Raw genomic sequence first — 16,740 nt, forward strand, 5'->3', positions numbered from 1 at the left:
CACTGAGTGCCCCGGCCAGGCCAGCCCAGGCGCTATCGCGGGTACGCCGCTAAATAGTCACATACCTCAAAGGAGCACGCGCGCGCGCGCGCGTGTGTGTGCGTGTGTGTGCGTGTCACCCGCCTACACACTGAGAGAGAACGACGCACACACGCGCGCACTCACACACACATAGCGCGACGATCTTATAGGGCATTATTACTCCTCCCCTTCCCTCCTGCCACGCCCTACCTACCATACTTTGCTGCCATGACTTTCTCAAACCACGATTTGAATAAAAACAAAACTGTTTTTATTTTTTTTGCGGATGATTCTGCTTAGTCCGACGTTCGTGACCCCCGGCCATGCACTTGACCCATCATGCGGCCGTCCATACCGCGTGGCACCGCGGCACCGCGGCACCGCGGCACCGGGGCGGTGAAGGTGAGGGTCACACGGGGCACGGCGGTCACTGCACGGTGCGCGTTTCTAAGTGGCGAAGAGCTAATGTCCCTCCACCTCCGGTAAGACTGTTTACATTTACTTCTATTAAGCCCCCTAAGAGAGCCTGTTTTGGGGCAGAAATGACATGAAGGTATAGAGTTTCTTGCGGAACCCATTTTTACCTGGGCGTCCCGTGTCCGCCCGCCGCCCGCCCCCGTTAGCGACTAGCGACAGCGGCCGTCGTCGTGCCGATCCGATTCCGCCGCCATGTCCTGGACAATGTCCTGGACAATGTCCTGGACAACACCCTCCTCTGCGCGGCCGCCAGCCGCCGCGGCACGGAGTCCATGCTGACGATGATGCGATGCGCGGCCTCTCCGTGAACGATCGAAGGCAGATGCTTATCGGTCGGGGGAAGTGGAGGGGAGGGGGGAACTGGAACTAGTCGCACTGCTGGAGAAGTGCAGGAGTCCGACTGCAGACTGATTCCGAGAGTCGTTATTCGTCGCTCCGTCACTCTCGCACTCATGGGGCGTCCCGTACAGGTGCGAGAGAGACGGATCGACCAAAAAGACTCTCGGCATTGGTCTGCTGGAGTACCGGGGCTCGCTAACTACAGCCTGCAGACTGATTCCGAGAGCCGCTCTCGTCGGTCTATCTCTCTCGCACCCTTATGGTCCACTCCGCAAGTGCGAGAGAGACAGACTGATGAGAGCGGGGCTCGGAATCAGTCTGCTGGCCACGCCTAAGTACTGAGCACCGCGTCGATCCGCGGGGCGTCGTGCCTTCGCCGTCGCGCGGGCTGCGGATCGCCGATGATGACCCGGACGGCGAGGAGCGCAAGTGTAGCCAACAGCAACAAGAACGAGAACGTCGGGTCGCCTCAAGGCGTGTCCCGGTGTCATCGTCAGGCACCCCACTGTCACTGTCTAAGCGCCGCCGGCTGCGACCGGCTGTCGGGCAGGGTGCACGCGTCCTGCATACATCGCGGCGTGGCGCGCCTGCCGCTCAAAGGCCAGGGTTCGAAACCCGGTTTCCTTTATTTTTCCCCTGCGTTTCCTCGGAGACATCCGCCACCAACAAACGCCGTCGCTAGCGGCGGCAGTCGCGCGCGCCGCTCGGCAGGAATGAAATATCTAACTCGGCCGCGGCGAACTGCACTGCGCGACACTGCGCGACGGGCCTGCGCCATCACGCGCACAATCTCCAGGGACAGGAAGCGGCAAGCCAGGGCAAGCGGCGCCTAACCGCCCAGGCCGCCCAGCGCCAAGTGCCACGACGAGCGCGTGCCACGGCGTGCCGCGTGCATAGCTGTGGAGGTCGCGGCCGCCCTGGAACCTAGAAGCGAGCATGGCGGCGGCCGCGGCTGTAACTCGGTCCTCCAGCAGGCTGCAGCAGACTCATTCCGAGTTCGTCTCTCTCGCACTCGTGGGCAGAGATACAAGAGAGACAGAGCGTCGAATCCGACTCTCGGAATCAGTCCGCAGGCTGCAGTGCAGGCTGCCTCAGGCTCTCGGTCTCGGCGGCCAGCGGAGACACTGAGGCCCCGGAGGCAGGCGCCGTCCTTTCTGCTCGGAGACAGCGGCAGGCGGCAAGCGGCGGCAGCCAGCAGCGAAGCGCCGCCATGAAAATATGCCTGCATTCCAAGTCCAAGCGCGCCGCAATGTCACAGTGTCGCTGTCTCTGTCGCGCTCCTACGGGACCTATTGGACACACCGCGAGTGCGAGAGAAACAGAGCGGCGAGAGCACCGTTCGGAGACCGGTGGCCGCGCTTGGCTCGGAGTGGCGCTGCTTGTGGGCCCACTAGGCGCACTAGGCCAGCGGTTCCCACCTTCTTCGGTTCGCGACCCCGAATTTGTAACAAAAAATTTTCCCCGACCCCCCAGGAAAAATTTCGCGACCCCGCGACCCCTCCTTTAGCATGCCTTTGTTACGGAGTGTGATTATCGCCTTAGTTTGGGAGGCAGTATGGCCACAAAAGTTGATCAAAAAGTCAGAAATGTCTTTAAAAAAACGTGTTTTGGGCCGATTTAAAAGCCCCCCGCGTCGACCGACGGATTTCGTCCCCCTCGCGGGCTTTGGTCTTTGGACCTTCCAGGGGGGTCTTTTTCGGAGGGAACGGCAAGGGGCAGAGCCAAGGATGAAAACGTTAAAAAAGCCGCCCCTTTTTGTCCACTTTGGCTCTGTCCCCAAAGGGAAAATGCACCCGAAAAAAAGGCATGCAAAGAAAAAAGCCAAGCCCCTGGGAAAGACGTCCTTTTGGTCGGAGTGCTGCTTGTGGCCAAACACAATTTTAAAGGTTTTGCCCGTTTTGAACTTTCCCAGGGGGGGAAACACCCGGAAGGCACTCCAAATCCCGCCCCCCAAATTTTTTCCCCCCTTTGGGGTGCGACCCTAATTGGGGCCCCTAAACTAGGCCCACTAGGCCCACTGGGCCCCACTGGGCCCCACTAGGCCCACTAGGCCCACTAGGCCCACTAGGCCCACTAGGCCCACTAGACGCCGCGGCCTGCAGCCCTGCAGCGCCACGCGCCTGGAGGGGCCACGGCCAGGGCAGCCCCCATACGGTGCGCGCTTCGCGGGGCGGCCCGGCGAGGCCCGTCCTGGCGGGGTTAGCGATCGCCCTGTCCGTGTCCGTGTACCGCGGAACCTGATCCGGGCCGGGGATAAAGGCAGGGTGCTGCTGCACTGCCAAGGCCAAGCGGCCAAGCGGGCCGAGAGGCAGCAGGCAGCCCGTCGCCAATAATTAACAGCAGCGCGCTGCAAATCGCCGAAACGCAAACGGTTTATAGGCGCGGCCCAGAGGCCCTTTCTCCTGGCACGGTTCTTCGCGCGCAGGGCAGGGCAAGCCGGCAAGCCCGCGGGGATGTTTCGCGTGGCACTCATTGTCACATAAAACGGACGCCGCAGCTTTTATGGGGCCGGCCCCGTCTCCTCTCTCTCTCTTTCCCTCTCTCTCTCGCTCTCGGCGCTGATTACCGGCGCCACTCGTCCTCGTCACGCCGTCACGTTAGAGTGTGACTCGCCGCCTGTCACGCGGCCAATTAAACACCAACACGCGTCGCGCGGCGTGACAATCTGCTTAGCATCGTTACGGGCGTGACGTCGTAACATTTGAATATCGCGCCGAGCCGAGTGATCAGCTTTCCAGGTCATTCTCGGATGACGTCGGACCGCGCCCTCTCGCCCCGAAACGCCTTTCTGTCTCTCTCGCTCACTCTCTTCGACTCACTCCCATGCACTCTTCACTCACACCATCCTTAATTTTTCCATCCTTTCCGTGGTCCTTAATTTCACTGCCCCCTCCCCCCCACACACACAGGCACACATACATACACACACTCTCTCTCTATCTCACACACGCACACATACACTCTCTCTCACACACACCACACACACACACACACACACACACACACACACACACACACACAGTTTACTGCCCTGCCCCGCTGTTCACTGAGCAGCAATAGTCTGCTTCGGCTGGCTATTTGAACCGTGCCGCGGCGGCACGGGTACGGCCGCCCCGCCGCTGACCGGCACCGGCGCGCTACACTCAAAGGCGCGCGCGGCGTCCCTTCTCAAAAAGGGCACAGCGCAAATCTCCGCGGTGCGATTTCCCGGCGGCGCGTGGCGAACTGGGTTCCACGCCGTGCCGCGCCGGGGGTGCCGCGGCGGCCGCATCGCGTCGGCGGGGTGAGGCACAAGACACTGCAGACTGATTCCGAGAGTCGTTCTCGTCGCTCTGTCGCTCTCGCACCTGCACGGGACGCCCCATGAGCGCGAGAGAGACAGAGCGACGAGAACGACTCTCGGAGTCAGTCTGCAGGCGCCGCACCCACCGGCCGGCTCGAATGGCCACGCCGGTGATCATCTTCGGCCGGCGGCGGCAGGCTGCAGGCCGCAGGCGGGGAGGCGGCACTGCCCGGCCCGCGCAATGCCGCCAGTGCCGGTGCCGCCTCGCCTGGCCGTCTGGTCGCTGGCCGTGCATAATTTCAATTTCCCATGGCGGCGTGCGATTACGGCCTTTGCGCCCTTCCCTGGAAACGCGCCGCCGACACTCCCAACAACAACAACAGGGACTGCGGAGTGCAGTGCAGACTGTACCCGCGAGCAGGGCCGCTAAACACCGCGCGCTCCCAGCGGGCTGACTGTGGCTCTGTCTCTCTCGCACGCCTAAGACAACGCTCCATGGGGCGCGAGAGAGACAGAGCGTCGGCATCAGCCAGCGGGCGCCCGCGCGGGGCGCATTCAGCTACAACCGCCACGCCGAGTCCCGGGCGAGTCAGGCCGACTACAAAGTGGACACGGCTCCGTCCCGGACCTGCGTCCGACACTACTTATTGCTTCCCCTCCCCTTCCCCTCCCCTTCCCCTCCCCTTCCCCTCCCCTTCCCCTCCCCTTCCCCTCCCCTTCCCCTCCCCTTCTCCGCCTTGCGAGCGGATATTGACGTCCCCCCAATCAGCATGCGGGGTGGAGGGGGGCGTGTGTAGTAAACGCCGCTGAATTTATTGGCGGATATCGGCCGCGCAGGCCCAGCAGGCCCAGCAGGACCAGGCCGCCGACGGCGTGCCGTGCAGCCGGCCCGGCAGGCTGGCAGGCCGCTCCTTGTTCTGGGCCTCGCTGTCTGCGGTCGCGGTCTTGTTGGAATAAGAGCGCCTCGAATCGGGCCGCCAACCCCCCCCCCCCCCCCCGCAGCGTCCCACGACGTCACCGCGATCCGACGAAAAAATGCCCCGGCCCGGCAACGCGGCGCACGCACCGGCAGCCCGCTGTCAAATTTTCTGTGTTGGATTGCTGCAGTTTGCCGCTGCCCGGACGGAGACGCCAACGAGGAGGCTAGACAGTCGCGGTGGGGGTGGGGGTGGGGGAAGGCGGCGCGGTCAGCCAGGCCAGCCAGGCCAGCTCTGACAGTGACACGGTGACACGCCACTTACCGAGGCCGGACGAGTGCCGAGTCCAACAATGCGCCTCTAGCGATCTCCAGATCTGAGAGAATTCCCAGAAGCGTCCCAGGCCTAGCGCCTTGAGATAGGCAAGCCCGCCGCGCACCTAGCGCCGTCTGGCGGGCAAGCCCGCCGTACACCGAAGCGCAGCGGGCTTGCCTACCTCGAGGCGCTAGGTGTGCGGCGGGCTTGCCTATCTCAAGGCGCTAGGTGTGCCGCGGGCTTGGGCTGAGCTGTGTGGCGGACTTGCCTGACGTCCTCGCGGGTTCCCTAGTCGCATTCTCCGTCTCCGGCCGTCAAAATAGGCTCACCGCGACCGCGGCCGTGTGCCGGCGGGACGTTCCAGGAATTCCGGTCCAAATGGGCGAATAACAGGTAGCTGGATTCGAGGCGTATACAGCCTGAAGTTTGCGCTCGTGATGCCTCCGCCCCTCCCCTCCCCCCCGCCCCGCCCCGCCCCGCCCCGCCCCGCCCCGCGCGATCCACGCAATGCGGGTCGCGGCGGTACCCTGTAGTCGCTGCACTGCGTGGCGCTGCACCCGACTATAGGCTTGGCTGTTCATCTGGGCACTCGGCCACAGTGAGGACGGCGGGGAGGGGGCGAAGCAAACGTCCGGCGCCGTCCCCGTCAGTCATTACGCGAGAGTGCAACTTGCCCTTCTTCGAGGAGCAAAAGAAGGAGAAAATTAAGTCCAGCGCGGAGCGAGCCCTTGGCCCACGCCGCAGCAGCAGTGACGCTCCGTCTCTCTCGCACTCATGGGCCATGCGCCTAGGTGCGAGAGAGACAGAGAGACGAAGACGACTCGCGGAATCAGTCTGCAGGGCATCGGATCAGCGATGCGGCCGCCGCTGCGGCGCTCGGACCGCCGAGACAAGCCTAGGCCAAGCCTAGACCAGCCTCTAGTAGGGTCCAGGCACTTGCCGTATTTTTTTGCCGTCGCGCCGCTCGTACATCGTTCGGCCTGAATCGGCCAAAGTTACTCGGGACGCGGTGTGCATCGTAAAAGCGCGCGCCGCCGCCGCCGCCGAGCAGAGTCGCATGCGACGGCGTCCCCAGTCCGGAGTCGCACGGGGCGATGAATTGGCGCTGCACCGTTACTGCGTTATTGCCGTTCGGACGAGCGACGCGCGGCCTCGGCCTCTCATTTCGCACTCGATCTCGTAAAAGTGCGGCGCGGTGCGCGATGCCCACTCGGAGACGGAGCGTCTTCCCCCCGCCCCCCTTTTCCCAGTGTTCCCTCCACTGTTTGACGCGGACGGTGCAGCGGCAAGCAGATTATTCCTGTAATCTTGTGTTGGCCTGTGCTGCGGTGGCTGCAGTCTCCGCCCTGAAAAACTTTCCGACGCGCGTGGCCGACCTCGACCGCGGGGACACAAGGGGATCTCTCATTTTTCCAGGCGTGTAAAAGGAGGTACAAATTTATTTTCACACTTGAGCGGTCACAAAACTGTACAAAATAAAGTGTTTCATTTCAAAGATCACATAAAAATCATAGAAAAATACACGTCAGCAACTCATATATACTCTATCTTCCTCTGCCCCGCCGAGCTCTCCGCACTTCTTCCCCCCGCGGCCTGCCCCGCCGCGGCCTGCTCCTTCGCGAGGCGAGTCTTCTGAAAGAGAGTGAGTGCGGGTCCGACCGCCAAGACCGCCGCGACCGCCGGCGCGAGTGTGAGAGAGTACGTGTGTGTGCCCATTGGCACTTTGTGACGAGCCAGAGCCAGCAGCCAGGCAGCCAGCACTGCCCTACATGCGGCATGGCTGCGGCCTGACTGACGACTCCCGCCCGCTCCCGCCATTCTCACGCCAGTCGTGGCACAGCACAGTGGGCCAGAATACCGGTGGAGGCGGCCAAAACTCTAGACACGTTTTGAGCTCCAGAGTCGCTAAATGTGACTCGAACCGAACGTGTGACCCCACCAATGGATTGCTATCCGAACGAGGAATCCATTGGTGGGGTCACACGCTAGGTTCGAGGCCTGTTTTAGCGACTCTGGAGCTCAAAACGCGTCTAGAGTTTTGGCCGCCTCCACCGGTCTTCTGGCCCACTGTGCACAGGCGGTATAGGTGGTACAGGCGTGCACGGGCACATTCTCGCCATGATGGATTGGCCCCGACTGGCAGTCGAACCCGAACCTCGCCTCGACCGTGGGGCAGTGCGGGGCGGTGCTACCACTTTTAATTCACCGAGGAAGTAGTGGGGGAAGGGAAGTGCGCGGGGAGCCGACGGCGAGAGGAACCTCTCATCATTCGTCTGTCGAACAGCCAGCCACTCACTCGGGAAGAAAGACGCACTGCTTTGTGTGTGCCCACGCACACACGCACACGCACGCACACACACACACACCCTCACTCACCCACACAGTCTCTGGCACAAACACCTCACTCCGTTTACCCTGTTAGTCCGCCCGATGGCCGATAGGGCCGATAGGGCCCGGCCCGGCGGCGCTGCTGACCCCCGACCTTCATGGTGCACCCACCCAGCGAGCCGCGCGACGGACAAGCAGGTCCTCGCCTCAATTATTCCCTCCACGTCCAGCCGGTGCCGGATGCTGGCGGTGCTGGCCGTGATCACTGCGCCGATAAATGGCCACTCTCCTCTGGCGGCCGGAGTCCTCCGAGTCCTGCAGGTCCTCCGGCCGGGGGGACGCCGCGACGCCGCCGTCGGGCATCCCGAGTCAGTCTTCGTGTTGCGGGCGGACGTGGACGCCGAGGCCGACGCCGAGGCCGACGCCCAGCCCAGGCCATGCCCCGCGAGGGCCCCTCCCTGGGAACGGCCGCGGACTCAGCCCTTGTCAGTCTTGATTTCCTGCAGGCGCGTGGCCTCGGGGTCCTCCCCGACGTCCTCGGCGACGTCCTCGTCGGGATCCTCCTCCGGGCGCTCCGGGTCCGACGGGTCCGACGGCACCTTGCCGTTGGCCTGCCGCCGCCGCAGGTCGTCCTCCTCCTCGGGCACGATGAGGCGGCCTTGGAACAGCAGCAGCCACACCATGGAGACCGCCATGATGGACGTGGTGATGCCGAACGTCCAGAGCGTGCCCATGCGCGTGTACACGTACGACACGAACACGGGGCCCATGAAGCGCGACAGGCACCCTGAGCCCGTCATCAGCCCCATCCACACGCCCTGCGGACGGAAAAAGGGAAAGCACATGTCAGCGGGGTACTCCGAGACGTCAGTTGGGGTGCCTACCAGCCAGGCGCGGCAGGCAGGCGGCCCTAATGCAACCCACCTGTGGCCGGGGCCCCAGCAGCTTGGAGTACAGCGTCTGGATGAGGGTGACGCCGGTTGGGTAGCCGATGGCGGTGACGGCGAAGCCCAGCACCATCTGGAACACGGTCATGGAGGGCGTGGTGGCGCACCACTCCTGGCTGGGCGGGCAGCCCACGCTCTCCGTGCCGTCCGACGTCGTCACCGTCGTGTTCTCTGCGGCAAGAAGGAAGGCGTCATCAAGGTGGAATTCTTATTCCGCGCGATAATAAACTCCGGCATTTATTCGCGAGACGAACAAAGAGGGCAGTAAAAGCGGTGCCTTGCCGGTGTGGCGGTGTCGACCGGCGTTTTAGCGCGGCCCGGCTTGGCTTGCACCTCGCGCGGCCCGCGCTTGGGCCCGCGGCACGTGTAATGGCTGGTGGACGAGGAGGCCGTGCCGTGGGAGCCGCGCTTTCGATCAATCTCCATTCCCCGGTGTGCCCGTTGGTGCCGGCCAGCCCCGGGGCCCGGGGCCGCCCATTACCGTCGCCTTCCTGGACGTGTCACAACTCCCGAGTCCAACTCACCGGAGGCGATGAGCGGCGGGTCCGGCCCCCAGGGCACGTACAGCGCGCGGCCCAGCACCATGAGGAAGAAGCCGCCCCAGATGAGAACGCGGCGCTCCTCGAACCTGCAAGTCAACAACATTGGCGGTCAGCGAACACTGCGCGCACCTCGGCTGTAGATGTTCACGCCGATGCACTCACTTCTTGCAGAGGGGCCCGATGGCGGCGAACGTGGCGCACGCGATGACGGCCCCCACCGACATGAGGATGCCCATGTAGTACAGGGCCTGCTCCTTGGTCCACGCGAACTGGTCCATGGTGAGGGGCGTGCCCAGCCTGCGACGGAAAGAAGATAAAGCGGAGCGTTACGCAGGCTTCTCGGAGTCAGCCGGGCGGTGCAGGCCGACCGACGCGCTGCCGCGTCGGTTGGGCTGCCTGCGCACACGGGGCAGCCCGCGCGGGGCCACGAAGGGGGCGCCGTTCGCCGTGGCTGCCAATGCCAAGCCACGCCCGCCGGCCGGCCTGAACCTGCACTGCAGGCTGATTCCGAGAGTCGTTTTCGTCGCGCTGTCCCTCTCGCACTCATGGGGCAACCCGCTCAGTTGTGGGAGAAACGGAGTGACGGAAACGCCTCTTGGAATCAGTGTACTGATCGACGACATCGCGGACTCACGTCTCAAGCAGCACGAAGTTGAAGACGAGCACGAAGAAGGCGATGATCAGCGTCCAGACGGAGAAGTAGTCCGGCTTCTTCTGCTTCCAGGTGGCCTCCTCCGTGGCGGCGCCTTGCCGCAGCATGGCCTCGCGCGCCGCGATGCGCTTCTCCTTGAAGATGGCCGGCAGGAACATGACGAAGTTGAGGACGCCGAGGAACACGTTGATCCAGGACGCCGCCGTGAACATGTCGAGGCGGAGGCCGCCGCCAAGCGCCACGCCCTGCGCACCCAGCACCGTCACGCCGGCCTGGAGACCTGGGCGTAGGGCATGGACATGGTGGTCAGCAGTCATGATCGACTCGATGACGTCATTGCTACCTCGCTGCACTAGCGACATGCGATCCCTTTGTCTTTGCTTTAGTTTGTCGCTCCTTAGTTCGCGATAGGCGCGGAGGTGAGGCTTTATCGGTGAGGTGCAGTACACGGCGGGGGAGGGGCAAGCGGGCTGGCAGGCAGGGGGTGCAGCGCGCCTTCCCCTCCGCCGCGTCGCAGAGGCCTGCCGCAGCCGAAGCAAGCCGCCAAGCCGCCAAGCCGGCCGACAGCACGGGACTGACGAACAAGACGCGATGCGCGATGCACTCCCGGTTCGTCCACCGATCTCAAGCCATCCCCGCCATCGGGGGGCCGTCGGGAAGCGTCCGGGACGCGGCAGGTCGCGCGTGTGCGACGACGGCGAGGTGGGGGAAGGGCAAAGAACCTGCCCGCCTGCACACCGCGCCCTGCCCCGCCATCGCCAACGGGCCCATCGCGTATGCGGCGGCGGGGCGGGGCGGGGCGGGGTGCGGCCGTTGCATCCAAGGTCGCCGGGTCCACCGACCGGCGGGCGCGCGGCCAGTCGAGATTGCGGGACGGCCCCCCACGGGCCCCGTGGTGCACCACACCCGGCCACCTCCTCGTCGGGCTGCTCCCCCGGTGGACTCGCTGCGCGCCGGCCGGCCCATGCAGCCGGGTGGCGGTGCAAAGCGCGGTGCCGCGAATGCAGTTCGAGGCCATCCGACCGGCGCGGCGGAGCTCGCGGCAGGACGGCTTCAAGTAGGCCGCGCTGGGGGTCATCGGCCGTCGGCCCGAGTGGTTGGTTGGTACTCCGGGCCACAGAGCGCGCCACCGCACTGCCTACCGCCTACCGCCTCGCGGCCGGCGAGTCACTCGTGCAGCCCCGCGGCCGCGCGCCCTGCCCGCCTCGCAGGGGATTTGGCTTTTGGCACGGAGTCGGAATGTTTTCGGTTTTCGGACGGTTAAATAATGCGACGCGCAAGGGGATTCCAACGGGCGAGGCTGTCGACCCGCTGTGGCGCTGTGCGAGGGCGGAGTGCCATGATGCGTCCAGAAATACGCCTTGTTGTGCGTGCCGCGCGCCGCGTGCCGCGTCCCGCAGCTGCAGCCCGCCTAGTCGCCTAGTCGCCCGGTCTAGCGCCTGGCAGGTAGGCCGCGCGTTCACACCCGTGCGCCACCGTTGCCTACCCGCGCGGCGCTCTGCCGCCGCGACGCGCTACGACCTACGCACCTCCAAGACGCCGCCGGGGCGTCGTTTGCACCTCGCTTGCCTTAGAGCCCCTAGACTTAGGTTTCTAGCTTACCTGGCCCCACGATGAAGCCCAGCACCTGCGCCAGGGACACCATGGACACGGCGCCCGTGCGCTCCTTCATCCTCGTGGCCGCCGACAAGTAGGACCGGCACGCCGCGATGTTAGCTGCGAGCGAGGACCGAAGGCCGCCGTTAGGACGTTCAGCACCAGGACAGGATGGCTACATTGCGGTGTCGTGGACGTACCCGAGCTGACGCCGACGAGGAACCTGGAGATGAGCATGCAGTGCTTGCGCGCGGGCACGGGCAGCACCTCGAGGGCCGAGTAGGCGGCCGAGGCGGCGGTGAAGAGCGCCGTGGTGGCCAGCAGGGGCTGCCGGATGGAGCCCGCCCGGTTGGCCCACCAGCCCACCAGCGGCGAGAACAGCATCTGCGCGAAGGGGTTCGCGCCCACCACGTAGCCCATGAACTCCTTGCTCGAGTCCGAGTCCAGCTGCAAGACGGTCCAGTGTCAGTAATCCATACCTCCCACTACGACGCGGACGTGCGCCGCCGGTCCACAGTGGGCCAGAAGAACGGTGGAGGCGGCCAAAACTCCAGACGCGTTTTGACCTCCAGAGTCGCTAAATTGGACTCGAACCGAACGTGTGACCCCACCAATGGATTGCTCTCCGAACGAGGAATCCATTGGTGGGGTCACACGTTCGGTTCGAGGCCTGCTTAGCTACTCTGGAGCTCAAAACGCGTCTAGAGTTTTGGCCGCCCCCACCGGTCTTCTGGCCCACTGTGCGTGCGGTCCTACCTTCTGCATGTACGGCCAGACCCCCGTGATGACGATGCTGAAGCCCAGCGACATGAGGAACATGGTGAAGTAGATGATCCTGATGGACAGCCATCGCTCGGCGTACTCCTTGTCCGTCTCCAGGCCGTCTGCGTCCGCCGCGGGTCTGCAAGGAGAAGCGACAAAGCGTTAAACTACAAACTCGTCATCAACTTCTTTTTCGTCATCCCAACTCGTTTCCCGTTACGAACAATGTGCCGCACGCCGCACGCAGTCATCCGCCACTTATCGCCCGCTTATCATATCGGCCTTTTATTATGGCTTCGTGAGTGTCGCTGCCGCCGGTTCGCTTCGCTTCCGACACCGACACTGATATCTCTTTCTCTCTCGCCTCGCCGCTAACGACATCCCCACGCCGCCTCGCCGCCTCTGTCGAGCGATTCAGAGGGGTCGTTTCGTCGCTCTGTCTCCGTCGCACTCACGGGGCTCTCCGTAAGGGTGCGAGAGAGACAGAGCGACGAACCGGGCTTCTGAATACCACGGCTGCTCCGCCTTGCAGACCAATTTGCATCGCAGCACCCCTTGCACCCTTTGTCCGCCGAGTGGACTGGACCGCGCAAGAAGTGGACAGCACACTGCAAGTGCCCCCACCCCCCACCCCACCCTCGCTCGGCGAGCCGCGTCGCCTCAAGGTGTTCGCTTGGCAGAGGGCGACGGGCTTTATTTTAAGGAGCCTGGCGGACGGACGGACGGACGGACGGACGGGCCCGCGACCCCTCTGTCTCTCTCCGTCTCTGTCGCGTAATCCGAGGCACAATAAATGAGATGCCGCGCGCTGATGGCGACGGCGGCCTGGCAGTGGTTGACCAAAACAGTGGAGTCTGACATGCCCCCAAGTCTTGGTCGACTTCCGATATTTCCGATCGTTTCCGATTACTTGCCCGTGCCAGCCCAATGTCTTTTTCCCCCCGCGACTGATACTATAGCAAACCGCTCACTGTAAAAATTGCTCTGGGTTTGAAGTCCTACAGCCGGGCCCGGTCGAGCCCCCAAAGAAGAAGAAGACAGCCGTCTCGGCCTTCGCCTGAAGAGGAGCCATGCTGCCAGCGAGGCAGCGGCGCCGGCGGGTAGGCCGCCCATTCGACGGACGGAGCTCTTCCAAGCGACTAGTCGTCTGCAGCAAGTTGATTCCGAGCGGTGCTCACGACGCCATGTCTGTCTCGCACTCATGGGGTGTCCCGTGGGAGTGCGGGAAGGACAGACAGCTCTGTTCGGAATCCAGCCTGAAGTGTCACTTTCACGCTGCCACGCGGCGCGAGGAGCGATAAGGCATCGGAGGGCAGATAGTACGCGCCGTGTGCCCAGACGAGCACGCACCAAGTGCCAGGTGCGAGAGGGACAGAGAGAGGGAGAGGCTCGGTCGGTAATCGGTCAAGGCGTCCTGTCGGCTGATTCGGCACCCCGCGAGGCGCGAACCCGGGTCGGGACCCCTCGACCGCGACGACGTGCCGACGTCCTGGACGACAACGGTGGCGGGAACGACGTCCCACAACACGCGGCATGGACACAGACGGAGGATGAGAAATGCTCTTGCCGGAAAAATGTTTTTGAGAGGAAGAAATGCTCTTGGCAGAAAAATGCCCTTGTGTGGAAGAAATGATCTTGGCGGAAAAATGCTCTTGGACGAAAGAAATGCTTACGAAGTCGGCGTCACCACTGGTAGCGGTACTCATTTCCGAGGCCTCAGGCCATTTTCTGTCGCATCTATACCTCGTTCTTCTTAAGAGCGGTTAACTGTACGGGCAGTTTGAGGCCACACACACAGGGACGCGCGGGCACCGTACTTTCGCTTTCGGCGCGCTGCCACCGTCGCGCGGAAGTCGAGGCGGACAAGGGCGTCAGGCACAGCCCGGCGGAATTGCGGCCTTTAATGTCACTTATTTTGCGCAGCCTCGCTCGGCGTTGCGAGGTGGCGCCGCGGCGGCGTCGCGTTGCGCAACGAGCTGGTCATCGCGGAGCCGCACGCTCCACTACACTGCTCCAGCCAGGCTCCACTACACTGCTCCAGCCAGGCTCCACTACACTGCTCCAGCCAGGCTCCAGCCAGGCTGCACCCCGGACGGGCCTCGAGCACCTCGTCAAGCCTCCCGCGGCGATGATGAGTCGGCAAAACGCTTGTTTGTATCGCGCGCCGGCAATGCGAAGAAGGCCTTCATCCTGGAGGGAGAGCCACTTCCCCGCCCCGCCCGGCCGGGCCCGGCGCTCTCCAGTTCCAGTGGGCTTCCGTCGGGGAGAGAAAGCTGCGGGGGCCGAGCGCCCCGCCCCCGCCGCGCCCCGCCACGCCATCGGGGTCAGTGCCCGTCCCGCGCCGGGCCCTCAGCGTGGGCGACCTGGGTTCGAAACCCGGCCGCGCCGCGTCTGCGCTGGCTTTGGTATAGCAACAGTCATAGAAATCGAATTTGGTCGTTGTTTGTTGACTCCTCGATACCGGCGTGATCACTGAGGCGTGCATGTCGTGCGCCGCGTCGCGCCAGTACGCCAAGTACAGTCAGCCGCTCAGCTGGCCCGCGGCGTGGCGCGCGCGACGTGTATAGATGGGTCAAGGTCTGGGCATGAGGACGCCGTCGCGGCATGGTCGCGGTGCTGGGGGAGCGCCCCGCCACCGGCCCGCCCGGTGGCACGGCACGCCGGTGGAAAAGTCGCCGGGACGTGTTCTGTTGGTTCTGCTCCGCGAGGCGGGGCGTGGCGGTCGCGAAGGAGACCAAGACGGCGCAGACGCACGGCGACGGCGGCGACGGCGGCGCGTGTTTGCGCGAGAGGTTTGGCGCGCCGCAGTATGGCAGTCGCCGCGGCGCGCCGCGGACGGAAATTGACAGAGATACCACAATCTTGGCAAGTCAAGCATGGAGCGCCCCCGTGTCCGGGCCTCGGTCCGGGCTGCTGGACCGTGAGGCCGTCACGGTGAAAGGGGCCGCCCGCCCCCCCCCGCCCCGCCCCGCCAGCCGGCCGGCATCAAGCTGTCCCCCTCGTCACGGCCATCGCGAATGCGCGCGGGCGCGCGCGCACACACACTCACTCACACACACACACACACACACACACACACACACACACACACACACACACACACACACACAGCGCCCTACGCGGCCCTGCACTGTACTCGCCGACCCCGTCCGAACCCGCCCGATTCAGCTGCACACCTGTCTCGACTGTCTGCGAGCAAAATGACTTATTCAGCCGTGCGTCCGCCGCGTCCGCCTGCCTGCTTTGTGCTTTGTGTCGTGTCACCGAGCCCCGACTGCCGGTAGGCCGACCGCCGCGGGCGCCGCGCGTTTCCCAGGGCGTTTGTCTCAGCGGTTCGGCAGGGCGGCGCGGCAGGGCGAGGTCAAGACGGTGTTGTCGCCGCGGAGGGAAAGTTTGCCGGGGAGTGAGTCCGTTCCATTCCATTCCGCACCATCATCGGCTTGCCGTTCGGCTTGCCGGCCGCAAAGAAGAATGCCGGCCACGTCCGCCACTAATGCCTCTGACTTTGTTCAGGGTCCGGGTCGTCCGGGTCTTCCGGCGCGGTTCGACCGCCACGGCCAGCCATGGCGTGCCAGCGAGTATCACCATCACACAGTGGAGTGGACGCACGGAACACGCAGAGGTGCAGTCTTACTGGGTGTCTTCTTACTTGTATTATGGCATTAGTGTGTGTGTGTGTGTGTGTGTGTGTGAGGAGAGAGAGAGAGAGAGAGAGAGAGAGAGAGAGAGAGAGAGAGAGAGAGAGAGAGAGAGAGAGAGAGAGGAGAGAGAGAGAGAGAGAGAGAGAGAGTGTGTGAGTGTGACAGGCCGACAGGTCTTCTAATCCGGGGCAGATACCGCATCGTTAGGGAGTATGTTTGTCCGCGACCACACACGCCCAGCGGACATACACGTGACCCACGTGACTGCCCGGAGCAGCAGCGCGGTAATTCCCTGCTTACCTCCTCCGCTTCTTCTTCTTGATGCAGTCCATGGTGAAGCAGTGACTGGGCTAGGAGGACGGTGGCGAGTCGTCTCCCTGCGTCACCTCCACCCTCGGCGGCGGCAGCCCTGGCGGTCCAGGCGGAGGGGAGGGGAGGGCGCGCGGGGCTCCAGCGGGGGCGCCTCGTCAAGAACAGCTGATGTTGTTGTCGTGGTGCAGCTGGCGCGCGCGGTGAGCGCCCGGGCCGTGTGGCAACATCGGGCCGCGCTCGCACACTGAACACTGACCGCGGCACCGCGGCCTGCCGGCCCGGCTCGAAGAACTCGAAGAGCGACACTCCCTTGCGGCTGCGGCTTGCGGCACCCCTCCGCCTCCACCCTGCGCCCCGCCGGCCGTCCGAGTCCGCGTCCGCGTCCGTCTCCGGGCACCCGGCTGATAGAGTGACGGGCCACCGGGCCGGCTGACAGCACTGACGGACACGCCCCCGCTACGTCCGGCGCGTCACCGCCGTGTTGTTCTGTCACGCGCGTGCCGCCGCTCGCGTGAGGCTGGCCGGCGTGCGTCTCGCGTGGGCTGCGGTCCGTGCTGCACTGAGCCGCAGCCAAGCCGCACGCCCCGCGCCCCGCGCCAAGCCCCGGC

The 16,740-nt window shown here is 64.4% G+C and overlaps 1 protein-coding gene across 1 annotated transcript; it reads right to left on the reverse strand.

Moving 5' to 3' along the window:
- Positions 1 to 7,374: 7,374 nt before the first annotated feature.
- LOC117649701 (major facilitator superfamily domain-containing protein 8) lies at positions 7,375 to 16,663 on the reverse strand. Its single transcript, XM_034392671.1, has 9 exons — positions 16,121 to 16,663; positions 12,174 to 12,318; positions 11,618 to 11,864; positions 11,424 to 11,537; positions 9,804 to 10,101; positions 9,332 to 9,466; positions 9,152 to 9,255; positions 8,605 to 8,798; positions 7,375 to 8,498 (listed from the first exon to the last, which is right to left on the reverse strand). Exons 1-9 carry the CDS (start codon positions 16,150 to 16,152, stop codon positions 8,157 to 8,159), a joined length of 1,611 nt encoding a protein of 536 aa, XP_034248562.1. The 5' UTR covers positions 16,153 to 16,663; the 3' UTR covers positions 7,375 to 8,156.
- Between the last annotated feature and the right edge of the window lie 77 nt (positions 16,664 to 16,740).

Source organism: Thrips palmi, unplaced genomic scaffold (assembly GCF_012932325.1).
Source record: "Thrips palmi isolate BJ-2018 unplaced genomic scaffold, TpBJ-2018v1 HiC_scaffold_4, whole genome shotgun sequence".
NCBI lineage: Eukaryota > Metazoa > Arthropoda > Insecta > Thysanoptera > Thripidae > Thrips > Thrips palmi.

Bases quoted from the DNA above. Each gene is read 5' to 3' on its own strand.
- LOC117649701 (XM_034392671.1), bottom strand. From the start codon at position 16,152: ATGGACTGCATCAAGAAGAAGAAGCGGAGGAG. The intron at 12,319-16,120 runs GTAAGCAGGGAA...TTCTCCTTGCAG, and splicing joins AAGAAGAAGAAGCGGAGGAG to ACCCGCGGCGGACGCAGACG. The intron at 11,538-11,617 runs GTACGTCCACGA...CCTCGCTCGCAG, and splicing joins CCTCGTCGGCGTCAGCTCGG to CTAACATCGCGGCGTGCCGG.